The sequence below is a fragment of the Temnothorax curvispinosus genome, unplaced genomic scaffold (assembly GCF_003070985.1).
Source record: "Temnothorax curvispinosus isolate PA1 unplaced genomic scaffold, ASM307098v1 QBEX01015484.1, whole genome shotgun sequence".
In the NCBI taxonomy this organism is placed as follows: domain Eukaryota; kingdom Metazoa; phylum Arthropoda; class Insecta; order Hymenoptera; family Formicidae; genus Temnothorax; species Temnothorax curvispinosus.
The window spans coordinates 54,522-68,239 of NW_020225264.1; the positions used below are offsets into that span (position 1 = coordinate 54,522).

Here is a 13,718-nt window from a genome sequence, read left to right on the forward strand (position 1 = left end):
AAAAATAAAAAATGCAATTAATATCTTTTATATTTTTAACACGTTTTTTTTCCGAGTGAATTGATCAAATATGTAAAATTTTAGACTACGTGACTATTTTTCTCGCTATTGAATCGTGCTGATCGAGCGATAAACGAACATTCTATTTAAATTTTATACGGCAATTCTGTCTGATCTGCACATATCCAGCGTGAATATAAATATTACTCTTTTACAACCTGCTATTTACTCAACTTTATGAAACACTTGCACGGAACAGAATATATTTCTGTTATATCTTTTTATATCTCATTGATTTCAGCTGTGTAAAATCACGTATGCCTTATACAGAATCAATTAAAAAGCAAACATTACTTTTAATCCTTCCTTGAGAATTAATCTATTCTTGCATTTCAAAAATTGCGAATATTTTCCATGTACTTTTGAAAACGAACAAAATAGCATAAAATATATGATGGCCGTGGCATTGTTGCCGTGGAAGTTGCATCATTTTTATAATAGGCTTTTTATATAATATCTATTAAATAAGTTATATTTTTAGAACTCGCCTATAACTTCTAGCTGATTTTTTCCTGTATGGTACCGTTTTATACGGTAACTTCGTATAATGGGCACGTTCTGAATAGCTCATAAACCCGAATAGAAATATATCGTTCCTGCGATCTGCTATTTAGCAGAAATTTATAGTGCGCGCGCACTAGCGCACAGGCAGCAGCAGCAGCTTTTAAATAAAATTTTCCGTACCACCTACCTGAGTTAGGTTGGCCGTTGCTGTTAGGTCGTGCGGAAGGTGCTCCGTCTCGGGCCTCTACCTCGAGGGCGTAAGCACCCTGCTTCTCGCGATCGAACATTACTTTCGTGAAGATCTCGCCCGTTTCCCTGTTGATCTCGAAGTAATCCTTGCCCTCGTTCCTGTCGCTGTTTACCACGTAATATGTGACCTAGATAAATAACGCGAAGTTTATTGACTCCACCTACGTGTCTCGCATGCGCAAGTAACTGACAAAGAATGTCATAACTCCGCTGGATATCGCACCATTAGCGAAGAAAGACAAGAAGACTTGTTTGCTTAATAGAATAATGATGATATTCTGCGATATACGGCGCACCACAAATGAGATTAATTCATTAAAAATTTTAAGACATTCTGTGTAAGTTATAGAATGTGTCTAAAGATTTAGTAAGTTGTATAGCATAGCGTTACAATAATATTTCGCGATTGTATTCCAACAATAATGATATTTTTCTCTCTATTGTTATCATAATATTTATAAAAATTTATTTAGATCTAATTAATCACAACCTTATGTGAACTTTATAAATTATTAACATATCCACCGTAAAGCGATTTGAATGATCCGAGATAAATTTCGGTCCTCGTGCAATATATATTGTGAGCGTATAACCTATTTTACAATCCAACTCGCTTTACCTCTATTCGTGCAAACTCCCTGTTTCATATTAAAATACATGTATGTATATAAAGTACGCGAAACGCATAAAAATACTATCGCCCGGGGTATAATGGCGTCGAGAGCGTGAAACTTCGAAATGGCTATCGCGAAAGAAAATTTGAGTAAATTTCGCGCTGTAAGACCTTACTCGGACAAGTTGCGAGCGCGTCGGGGCACTTTATGCCTTCCAATTTTACCGTAATGAAACGGCAAACAATGTAACTGTAACCCGAACAGGACGGTGCAATTTTATGTATAATGATGGAATGATTTTCTTTCAACGTACTCCGTACTTCTTTGTAATTTCTTAATTAACGGACGAAACGAAAAAACTTGATCAAATCGACGTTAACGATGTTCTTGCTACATAGTGTGTTCAGCAAATTCCAAAATGCATCGTGTAGCACATTTTCGTTGGATTTTATCTAAATTTTCTACATTTTGCGATTAACATTTTCTATTTATTGCATTAGCAAATTCAAATTTTTAACGGAATTGATATATCAATTACATGTTTATAATTAGTTTATGATTATAATTACATGTTTTCTTATCGCAATTATAAGTTTTACATTAAATTAGACCAGCTTCTATTAACACGAATGTGAGAATTTCTTTACATTTACGACCGAATTTTATCTTCTATATTATTTGTGTGCAATCAAATTTTTTTTTACTCTTGCAAAATTCTCTATTTGCTACGATCGCCGATAACGGTCGGCATGCAAGAAAGAGCGCAGAAAAGACGATATCGAGTTTGCAGCAACGCGATTACCGCGCTCGACTGCATGTCGGATTCACATTCGTCGTGTCCCTTTTGTCTCGGCCGTTGTGCGCATTTCCGTCGTGCAAACCCGGCAAACCCTACGTCCGTGCACATAGTAGATACGTATGCACAAATAGAATGTGCATATTTGACAGATCCTTCGCGCGCGAAGAACTTCACGCGCTTTCTCGTAACCGTGATGAAATTTACAGTCGCGCATATCTCACCCCACTTAATCGGCAAATTTCCACCCGGAAATTCCATGTGATATTTCACGGTCGCTCCGCTTCCGTTTATTGCCGAGGTAAAGCTTTTTTTAGCGGCTGCATCGCACGTCATTTTCGCGGAGCTGCTTGGCTAAGAACGATCTCATTTTTGTTTAACGAAGAAAAAATGAGTTTAACCCCCCCCCTCTCCTCCTTCGTCCAAAGTAAAGATATATGGTATAACTTGCTTTTCTCTATAGCTATAATGCTTTTCATTTTTTTGTTTCTCTTAGAGATACATATAAAAAGAGATACGACAAAATTTGAAAATACGATTAAAGATCAGAAATAATAAAAAGATAATTTCACAAGAATTAAAATCTTTTCCTACTTTTTTAGATAAAAAAGATTGAATCGTTTCTTGTAAAAGATTGTAAATTATATAATTTATAAGAAAAAATATAACATTTTTAAGTAATGAATAATAATATTTACAAAAAGTGATATCTTTTTAATGAACAAAAAAACGGTAATAAAGTTATAAAATGAAATGCTCATTAGCCTGTCGATAAAAAAAAAACTTTTTATAAAATAGCAAGGAGAGTCCTATCCCAACTATTATGCTTTTGAATTGAAAAAAGAAATTAGTCCGATTTAAACCGAGATCCGAAGATTATTTACACAATACATCCGGTTTGTCTCTCACAGAAACCCGTAGCTTGTCTCGTTAATTCAGCACGTTGATAATCGGTAGTTGTATCGGCATTACAAAATGCATTCGGTAGCATGGCAACCGGGTTTCGATGTAAAACGAGTGATAATCACGCGATTAAATGTCGGCACGGTATACATTCGCGTTGTGCTGGCAACGCTGGCATATCCGTTAATGCGATCATACGTGATAAATTCAACGCCACTCAAACGCGCTCGTCGAAATTGCGTTACGGAGTTTATAACATTCCGCCAACGACGGCAATGCATTTCCGCATGAAACATTAAAGTTTCTCGACGCGACAGTCTAAGTTATATGGCTATATGCGTCTAAGCACCCTGTAACCGCCCTTATCCCCCAATTCCCGACCGCCCTTCGTCTCTCCTCAATCAGGACTTTGACAACCGAGCTCCCTTAAGTCCCGTTCAAGTGCCCCGCTATGGCACGATACCGAGCACGTTCTTTGGTTCTTTCGTGCGGCTTCGCCGCAATTCTCCTGCTATATCAATCCATTCGGAATCGGATCTTTGCGGTAAAGAAATGAGAAAACCGGTGTCAAACGTGACACGTCTTTTCTGGCTATCTTTCATTATGACCGGAGTTAAATTTTTTTATTAATTTTAATCAGTCTCGCTTTTCGTTGATCGCGTTTTACATAATAATTGAATATGAGACACAAGTGTCTAAATTACCTCTGTACTTCGTCGATAAATTTAGTTGCAGTAGTGGAGTTAAAAAAGTGGATAAATGTTAATAATGAAATTGATTTAAATTAATTCAAAAATACAGTCGTACTTATGCGCATTTATATATTCCCATGTATTCTAAATCAAAACCAAAACCATGCCAGAAATACCGCAATATCGTTTATTGAACCGAATAAAACATGGAAATTTAAATCGCTTATCATGAAACGTTCATCTTTTGACTACATATTTATGCAAAAATTGAGAGACATATTAAAAGATTATGTGTTATGTGATTTCTGTATGTTTTTCAATTTATATTTCAGTTTGTATGTTTCACGATTAAAATACACCAGAAGGAATTTAGAACAAACGTGTAGAGCCAACATGCTCTGTTTCTTACGTATCGGAATTGATTGCGCGATATCAATTTACCTGATTATTGGGGAACGTTCCGTCCTTGTCGATGGCGTTCACTTGGGTGACTTTGCTGCCCACCGGTTCACCCTCGAGTACGGTTTCCTGTTCTCGTTCAGTGAACAGCGGTATCTCGTCGTTAACATCCTCCAGCATGATGTACACGGTAGCTTCGGAAGCCAGTTGTTGAGCTCCATTATTCTGGTGGGATTAAGTTGGCCGCGATTACAAGACGATTATGCATCGTGTACCACTTGATGCCGACTCCTCGTTTTTATTCTCGTGCAAAATTATACGAATGCATTTACATTTAAATGTATTTCGAGCTTCTCTTGGATTACGGGCATTCAACATTCTAACAATCTAATGCAATGATATATATTTTATTACTTGATTATATCAATCTTTCTTTCTTTACAAAAGATTATATTACATCTATAATATTTAACGCTGAATACATTAGATTTTAACTTTGATGCGCCTGTTTACATTTAACATTTAATGCGCAGAAATTGGCATTTTATCGCCGATACGGCAGAATATTATCGTGCTAAAATTGTATTGTCATCAATCGTTAGTCATCTAATTTTAGATTATATTATTTTTATCAGCATTAGGGTAAGATATCTTTACGTTTTTTCTAAAAGACGTTTCGATTACGTTTTTTCACTTGGAGAAAAGCGTGCGTATAAAAGACAAGTCATACCTCCACTCGTATGGTGAGATTGTACTCTTTTATGCTCTCATAGTCCAGCGGATGATTAACCTTAATATCGGCCCAAGTTGTCGCTTGCTCGGCGCGTTGCTGAAGGTAAAACGTATGAAACTTGTTCGTCTGCGCCGTCGAACCGGGCATTAAGTGGTAAAAGACCGTCGGATTATTGTCGATTCCAGAGCTGTCGACATACACAAAGGGGCGTATTACAAAGGCGCGCACCGGCTGCCCGGGAGCGTCGAGAACAACTTAACGAAACGGAAACGGAAACGGAAAACGGAAAAACAGAAAACGAAAACGGAAATTTCCTAAGGTAGAAGAGAGAAAGAGAAAAGGACTCCGTACATATACGTATCGATATCTTGAAGTTGGAACAACCGATATCTTTACGTGACTCGGAAATCGAAAGGGCAATTGTTACATATGTTATGTAACGTTTGACTTGCTCTTTCCAGTTCACAAAACGACAAAACGATATCGATTGCTCTAATTCCAAGACACGGATATACGGGATGCCTATAACTAACCGCCCAACCCTTTTGCCGATGCTATGATTCGCATTCAGATCACACATTTTAGTATTAGAAAAATATAATAAACTTGATCTTTTTATGTAAAGGTTGAATTTATTGTTATTGTGAGCATGTAGCTATATTCAGTTATAAATATAAAATTTAAATACGGATCTGTGTCAGAAAAAAGTTATATTTGCAAAATTTTTAAACAAAAGATGATTCAAAGTCAATATGACGACATAATTATTTTAATATGTTTAAAAATGCACATCTATTATGATGTGTATAATATTTATTTGAGCCTTAAATTTTAATTTTAGCTTGTTACGCATGACATATAGTCTTAACTTTATAAATGTATGTATCAGTACATTTTTAACAAGATACTGGAGTGTAATATTTTTTTTATTTATACATATATGCTACTTTGTTTTTTTATAAGAGCAAAGGTTGTTAAAAAAAAAAAACAAATGCTAATCAATAGAATATTTTTGTCGAGAAAAAAAGTCAATTTAACTGATTCATATATAGGCAAAAGGAATCGTTCGTTGCGATTGTTTCGGGATATCCTGTACATATGTATATTGAAAAAAAGATCGTTACTGATATAATGAGAGAAAAAATATCTTGAAATAAAAGATTATCATGCGATGTGTCGCATACGCGTTCATTCACGCGCGAGCGTATGCGTACACGACTAGAGAAGAAAGAGAGAGAGAGAAAGAGACAAGTAAACGAAGTTTGAACGTTCGATCGTCGTTATGGAAAAAAGAAACTCCTTCGCTGGAGCTTGTTAATACATCTAGGGTAAAACGAGAGGTAATAGTTCGACAATGGAATCTCACTGATCTCTATACGTTAAATATACGCGGCAGCGCGGCTCATCAACACCTTTTCTATCTTTTTCTCATTATCTTCGACACCACCCAGTACAAGGTTCGGAGCCGGTATAATCTCGATAATTACAGAATCTCCGAACGGTGTTGTGCAAAAGTGGGTTAATCCGCGAAATAAAAAGGAAGAAAAAGGAGTCGTATACACACAGCTGGGCCAGCAACATGAAACTCCGCATTTCAAACTTAATTTACTGAAAACTACTTCTGCTTACAATGAATCAATCCGCTTTTCCACAACACCGTGTTTCCTCTATGCTATACAGATGCGTGAAGCTGATATCTTTATTGCGATACTCAAGATGTGTAAGGATCAGTATACGTTTCAATTACTATTTCTACTATGCACCGGAAGTTAAATGGCGCTTGAAATTATACCGGTCAAAGCCAGTTATGTAATTCAGCGTATAGCGATCAGTGGTGGATTTTACCTAACGCGCCGCACGTCTTTCGCTTCCCGTCGTCGCCCGTTCCTTTTCCTTTTTTTTTGTTTCCCTTTTCGTTTCTCTGTTCGGTGCGCTCAACACACAACTGCGCGTGTGTATACAATTATAAGATGTGTTATATATGCGCGTATTAACAAGAGAGCGAGCTCTTAACCAAGAAGTGATTATAACCCTAGGCAACGTTCACGCAGTCAAAAGGCATATATTTGCTGCTCTAGCTACATTCCCGTTCGCTCGCGCGGGCCAATTACTATCCACGACTGTTATCGCTGTTAATTCGGTAGCAGAAGTGTTACAACCCCTATTGTATGGTGCTGTGTGTTAAAATGCACGAATTCGAGCGAGCGCGGAATACGAGCTTCGTGAATGAGTGATTAGTCGATCAGACTGTTACTCGGTGACGTATTGTCATTTGCTAATGTAGTTTGTGGACTGTTATACTCTTGAAAACAATGGTAATTTATTCCAAATTTACGTAAATCTAGCTGTTGGAACTTATTAATATCAGGCAAAATTATAAGCACCCTGTATAATATACATATATGTATATTAAACTTCTCAAATATCGATCAATTAGTTGATTTGCCATTAATGTTTTAAATCTGATAATATTAATATTTACGTCTGACAATAACAAAACATTGCATTATTACATGAGATGTTATATTTATATCTCATTAATATAATATAATAATATTAAAGAGCTATTATTGCAAAAAGATAAAAAGAGCTTTTTTTGCTGCAAGAGAATAAAAGACAAATTAGTGTTATTATTTGAAGATTATTCCATTATTACTGCACTTTAAAATTAACCTTTATTTAAACAACTTTTGTAGTCAGACGTAGATATTGACATTTTTTTTTTCAATATAATTATTTAATATTTTTTATTTGTTATTCATTAATGGCTGCATTCCGATATTCACTCAGTCACTACTGAAAATCTATATTTTTCTATATTTTACATCACGTAATACTATATGTTTACAGTACTCTGACAGTTGCTGACAGTAAATATCGAAATGCAGCATTAACACATTTAATTATACAATTATACCATTCGGCAGATATAAAATAAACCGCTAATTAATGGAACTAATCAATGAATAAAGTGTAGATTTACACGATCAAACATTTCATTTTAAAATTTGATAAATCAATGAAATTGTTTCTATAAGAGAGTTTATATCGTGTAAAATATTAATTAATATTGTAATTAAATATCGGATAAAAGATGCATAAACTTCTCCCTTTGAAATCTCGCTCGAGCAATTATCGCGCTCCAAGGCAATGAAAATTATGCGGAATTCATTAACAACAATTAGCTCTCATTTACTAATTTGCGATTCGCATAGTATCTCATTTGAAATTAATGATTTCAATTATGCATAATCGCCTAATCTCCAATTTGATTTGAATAGGTTTAATTAATTATCTTGCCGATAATAGGAATAGCATATACTATAGGAATGGCTACATTAAATCGGATAAATTGGAATTTATTTTGCGTGTCGAAAATTGTCGCGCAAAATATTAATTATTCATAATTTTATTTAGTCACTTGCGTAGTTAAATCAGCAGGTGAACAATTTAATAATTTTTATCTCCATTCTGTATTAAATACGCAAATTTTATCAAGCATACGAATTGCTTTTAATCTATTTATTTAACTATATACAAGTTACTATTGGGAATCGTCTCAAGGATCTCTTCCCTAATTAATCCCTAAGAAACCATAACAGTCTGATTCAATATAATCATTCGCATGTCCGAGCTCATCTCATTGGTCGAACGAACCGCACGGCTGTATTACATACGTGTTCGATCGTCCGCTCGTCCGATGTGTATACCGTCCATACACGCGCGTGCGCGCGCGTGTGTTTGCGTATACGTATATGTGTGTGTTATGCGTGTGTGGTGCGTGCGTTTCCTTGTCCCGCGCGTATGAACGTTGTACCGCGTGTACACATCGCTGTAGACAGCCGTCGTGTCATCCGTTAGACGTTCACGAAATGTTCATCGATCCGAAAGGATCCCGATGTCTCCCGAGAGGAGATTTCTCTCTAGTTCAAAGGGTGTACGACCGAAATTGACAGCGCCATTTGTCAATTCAAACACGGGACACGATATTGATTCTATCTCACAGGATGTCCCAGAATCGCCGGTCGATTTTTAATAATTCATTGGCCGATTTGAAATTATATTTAATTAGATTATCCGAGGAAAAATAGAGTATTTAAATTATAATATGTAAAAAAACGGAAAATTCTTTGTCTGTAAGCGATTAGAAATGAGGAGCTTCTTAAACTAGCTTGTGAAATTAAATGAAAAACTGTTGTTTACTTAATTTTAAAGAATCTTTTCTTTTCTAAACTTTAATTAGAGGTTTGACTACGAAAGTACTTAATATCACAACTTAATAAGTTCCACAAGTGATAGTTTTCTGCGGAATTTTGTTGGGAAAACTCTAAATTCGTAAAGCATTCTCATTAAAATTGTGGTTGCGGATCTGGAGTAAACAATTTATGAGATATTGCAATAAAAACAGAAAGAAAGAAAAGTAAAATCTGAATATTTTCCAAGACGACTTTTTCTAATTCGTTAAAGGCAATTTCATCTATCGTTATTTTTTAACCTCTGTATTTTTAAGTGAGTTATAGTGAGATTCTCTTGTTTCACGAAAGTTTAATTCTTTAAAATTGATAAACCTTTGATTAAATAGATCTTTTAATTTATTAAATGAAAGAATGATCTCAGAGAATGTATTCTTATTATAATCTTTACATAAAAGTGATTCCTACCCTTTCCGGGTGTAACGGGTGTAACCCCATACATATAGAATCTTGAATTGAACACGTTATTTAATGGCCGCTCGTAAAAGTCAAAGTTCGCTCTCGCGGACTACCCCTTTTATTACATATGATTTACAGTATGGCATTAAAATGCCAATATAAATGTCAACTACGAAATCATTGCTCTTTACAGGAAGATTATTGCGAACATAGTACTAGAAGGTACTAAAACGAGAAATAAATCTTAAAGATTGTCTGTTTGTTATATCTTGTTGTAATATTCTCTTTAAAGAAATTTTTATGCAAATAAAAACGAAATTGTTATTAACTTTTGTTATATATATTATTAATTTAAATTCAGTCGTGGAATATACTGCATTCTTTCGAAAATTAACGCGATCTTGGAAAATCTTGTTATAACATGAAGTCGAGAGCTAAATAACACAGCATAAGATGACGCAATTTACCATGACTGTACAATAATTTTAATATCGCGATCTACCTTTGTTGGTCAACGAATTGTATTTTATGCAACTATATTATACTGCAATCCTATTATTTGATACGTTTAAACGAGATACGCATAATTACTATTAAACGAGATTATAGGCAAACAGCAAACTCGTGAAAATTGAATCAAACGCATCGTTAAACACACGTGATCTCCGGCGTAGATGTAAATCCCCGGGATTCAAGAGTTAAATGTAGGAAACGTCTCAGCCGTTGTGCATCACGCTTAACGAGATCTTTGAAAGATTTAATCTTCGGGCATCGCCGCTCGGTAGCGCCGTTAGCGGAACAAGCTCGTTTGTGAATACGCGAGGATCTGTTAAGTGCTCATGTTTCGCCCGGAGCTCAATCATTTACGCGCGGCGCCGTGTTACGTTTTAAACATCGTCGCGTTTAAGTTCACCCGTCACCGGAACCTAGATATTGCGCGAGACGTGCACTATCTCCCGCTCCTCTCGTCGCTTAACTTCGAACGGAAAGCGAGTTTCAGCATTAAAATGTCGTTTCTCGGAAATTCTTAAAACGTCATCCGGATCTTAAGTCACGTTCGTCTCAAGAGCGAAACGTATCTTTCGAACTGGCTTCGAGGGCGACTTTATATTCGAATTTACTAGAAATTACGTGAGAGAGCAAAGATTTTGTTCGAAAAATGTAGGAGAGATAGTCTCGCGCGCGGACATTTTTTGAGCAACTTTATTTAAATACGCGGAAGCATGTCCGAATTGCGGGAAATGGCATTTTTATGTACAGGTAGAAGGATTTTCCGTGAAAAATGTTGGCATCTCTTTTCTGGAGATGATAAAACTAGTCTGGCTTGACATATATTTTACGATTAATCCCGATAACATCTGTTTTTTACGTCAGCCGTATTTTTTCTGGCCGTATAGAAATCAAGCGATGTTATCTCTTTCATTACGATAGCAACCAGTAAAGATTATGTGACGTACAATTCATGTTTATTTGTTGAACATTTTTATCGCTGTGCGTTAATGTTGAATAAATAAAATTTTATTATTAAATCAAAAGTTATTCCATAAAAACTTTAACTTTTATAACATTTATTTATGTATTCCCAGACTTCTGTAATTTTTAATTTAGTGTAACGATAAGAAAGAAAATTACATAAAAACTGGCGTTCTACTAATATGAAATTTTGTCATGCATTCATAATTTACAAGTTTATTGCAAGACACACACAGTTTGATGTTCTATATTGAATAAGTTCGCAAAAGTTTCGAAGTCTCGTAGCCAAAGTTTATCTTTAAAGTAATATGTTTGCGTCTTACAAAGAAGAGAATATAACTATAATCAGGAACATTGAGAGCAAATCATGAATATCTTATACATTATAATATTATAATGTGTACATATTATAATATATTCTATTATGTGAAATATATTAACTAAAATGTATTAAATATATATATATATATATATATATATATATATATATATATAAATTATTAAGAAATTATTAATTATGTACGAAACGCAAATGCATTTCGTAATGAAAATTCTCTTCTGAATATTAAATATATTTTGATTTACACATTTAATCACACTTACGGCGATTTTTCTCGCAACCATGATCGATAAAACTGTATCAATATATTTTTGTCAATAATTCACTTATTGTTCTTTATAACAGAAAACAATTCGTGTTTTATATTTGTCGTGTAAAAATCCGCAGGGCGTCGAAAGCTATGTGTCAACCGGAATGCACCGAATTCTGCGATTGACAGCAGTAACGAGAAATCCCGCGATATATTGAACGAATGGACAGTAATATTGACACAAACATTTTTGATAATTGAAACTCGCGAAAAGTACTTTGTCGCAATTTTATAATAGAATACGAAAAACGGCAATTTTTTTCGCGATACGCAATGTGTGCATCGCATCGCGTTTTTATGTCATTCAACAGCCTACTGGTCAATATTGAATTTCAAAACAAAATAAATTTCTAGTGAAACTTAAGTGCACACGCGAATTCACGATTCAACCCGCACGATTATAAATGTATGCATAAAATGCTAATGACGTTTTGCTCTCAACTCATTTTCGATTATAAATATATTTTTTCTTCATCTGTAATATGTGCAAATATATTTTATAATATTACTTTTATCATTATATTAACTATATCATTATATTTTCTTCAGTTGCAAAATTAAGTAATGACATAGAAGATTAAACAACTGTCTTGAAAGTATATATATTGCAAATTCACGAAATAAAATCTCATATTTCAGTCAATTTCACATTTTTGCTTTAATAAAAATTTTATTTATTATTTTATTATCAAGACATTTAATATGGATATTATCAAAAACACGTTGAAGATAATAGCTTCAAATTAAATTTACGTCAAAGCAAAAACTATGATAGTTGAAACGACTCCAAAGAATTTGTCGTTAAAAAAAAAAGCAGGGAATCTAGAACATGGTATAACAGCGTATCAAATAAATGACGATTCGAACGATTATCAGACCGGCGATATTGGATACTCCATAGCGAGATTATTTTGATCAAAAGATAATTTTTGCAATATCGAAACTGTTCTGAAACACTCATTTAAAATTCGTTTAAAACACGGAATATATATAGTACACATTAATATCGACAAAAACCGTAGCAGCTTTGAATCGCGCGATTAATATCCCGGAATATATGACGACGCAACTCGATCCAAGCTTGTCGTTAAACACAAAGAACTCGAACAATGACGCCACTTATTACGTTGCATCCTTGAGAAATAAATTGCAACCATCAGCATTATGTATTCTGCATAACCGAAAAATACATGTGCTTTTTATGATTTACAATTGTTTACAATCGAATTTAGCTCCAATCTCAGTTACTGTTGCCTTCTTTTAAATATTAAAATGAGATTATAATAGAACCGAACCCAGCCAATTCTTAACATAGTATTAATCAATATAAAAGTATCTTCAAGACACATTTTGTATTTTTAAAATCTAAAATCTATATGTATACACATAAATATCATATATATGTAGATTTCTGAACCACCGAATACTTTTCTCAATTTTTATTCGTCAAATTTTTTTGCAATCTTCACATTTTGTATTGTTCGTACGTTGAGCAAATTTTTCGTGAAAAAATTCATTCGTTGAAATCGAGCTGACAAAAAAAAGGTTGCCTCATTGCTTTAAAAAGCACGTTGGTGGTCTCTCGCTTGTGAAGTTACACATTGTTAATGTTAACACATGAAAGCTCAGAACCTCGTAATATCAATATTGATTGGCCGTTCTCCGTTTGGATAAAATCTCGATTTTTCCGCGAAATTTAATTCAATGCTTTATTAATCACGCGACCGCGGGCGCGGCGCGGCGCGGTATATCAAATAAATTCACGTCGCCGTACAACTTTTCGCTGATTAATTCCGATTGCTCGTTAGCTGCCGCCAGTTGAAGTCGAATGTTAATTTAGGAGAATTTCCACATTACCGCCGTAATAATAGCGCGACTCGTGCCCCTGACAAATGACGCTCGTACGGCGATTTTAATTGCTCGTTACCTGTGGACGACGTCTGACGGACGATATCACGTTCGCGTGTCGAGTGGTTGTGTACGCCGTATATGC

The 13,718-nt window shown here is 34.7% G+C and overlaps 1 protein-coding gene across 1 annotated transcript in view; it reads right to left on the reverse strand.

The window, feature by feature from the left end:
• Nucleotides 1-706: 706 nt before the first annotated feature.
• The window catches only part of LOC112465754 (neural-cadherin-like), a gene marked incomplete at its 3' end in the record, with an annotated part of 22,840 nt that continues 9,828 nt past the window's right edge, over nucleotides 707-13,718 (reverse strand). The window contains exons 3-5 of the mRNA XM_025033476.1: nucleotides 4,948-5,137; nucleotides 4,260-4,442; nucleotides 707-941 (exon numbers count right to left, since the gene is read on the reverse strand). Coding sequence (XP_024889244.1) covers nucleotides 707-941; nucleotides 4,260-4,442; nucleotides 4,948-5,137 — 608 coding nt within the window. The remainder of the gene's footprint in view (nucleotides 942-4,259; nucleotides 4,443-4,947; nucleotides 5,138-13,718) is intronic.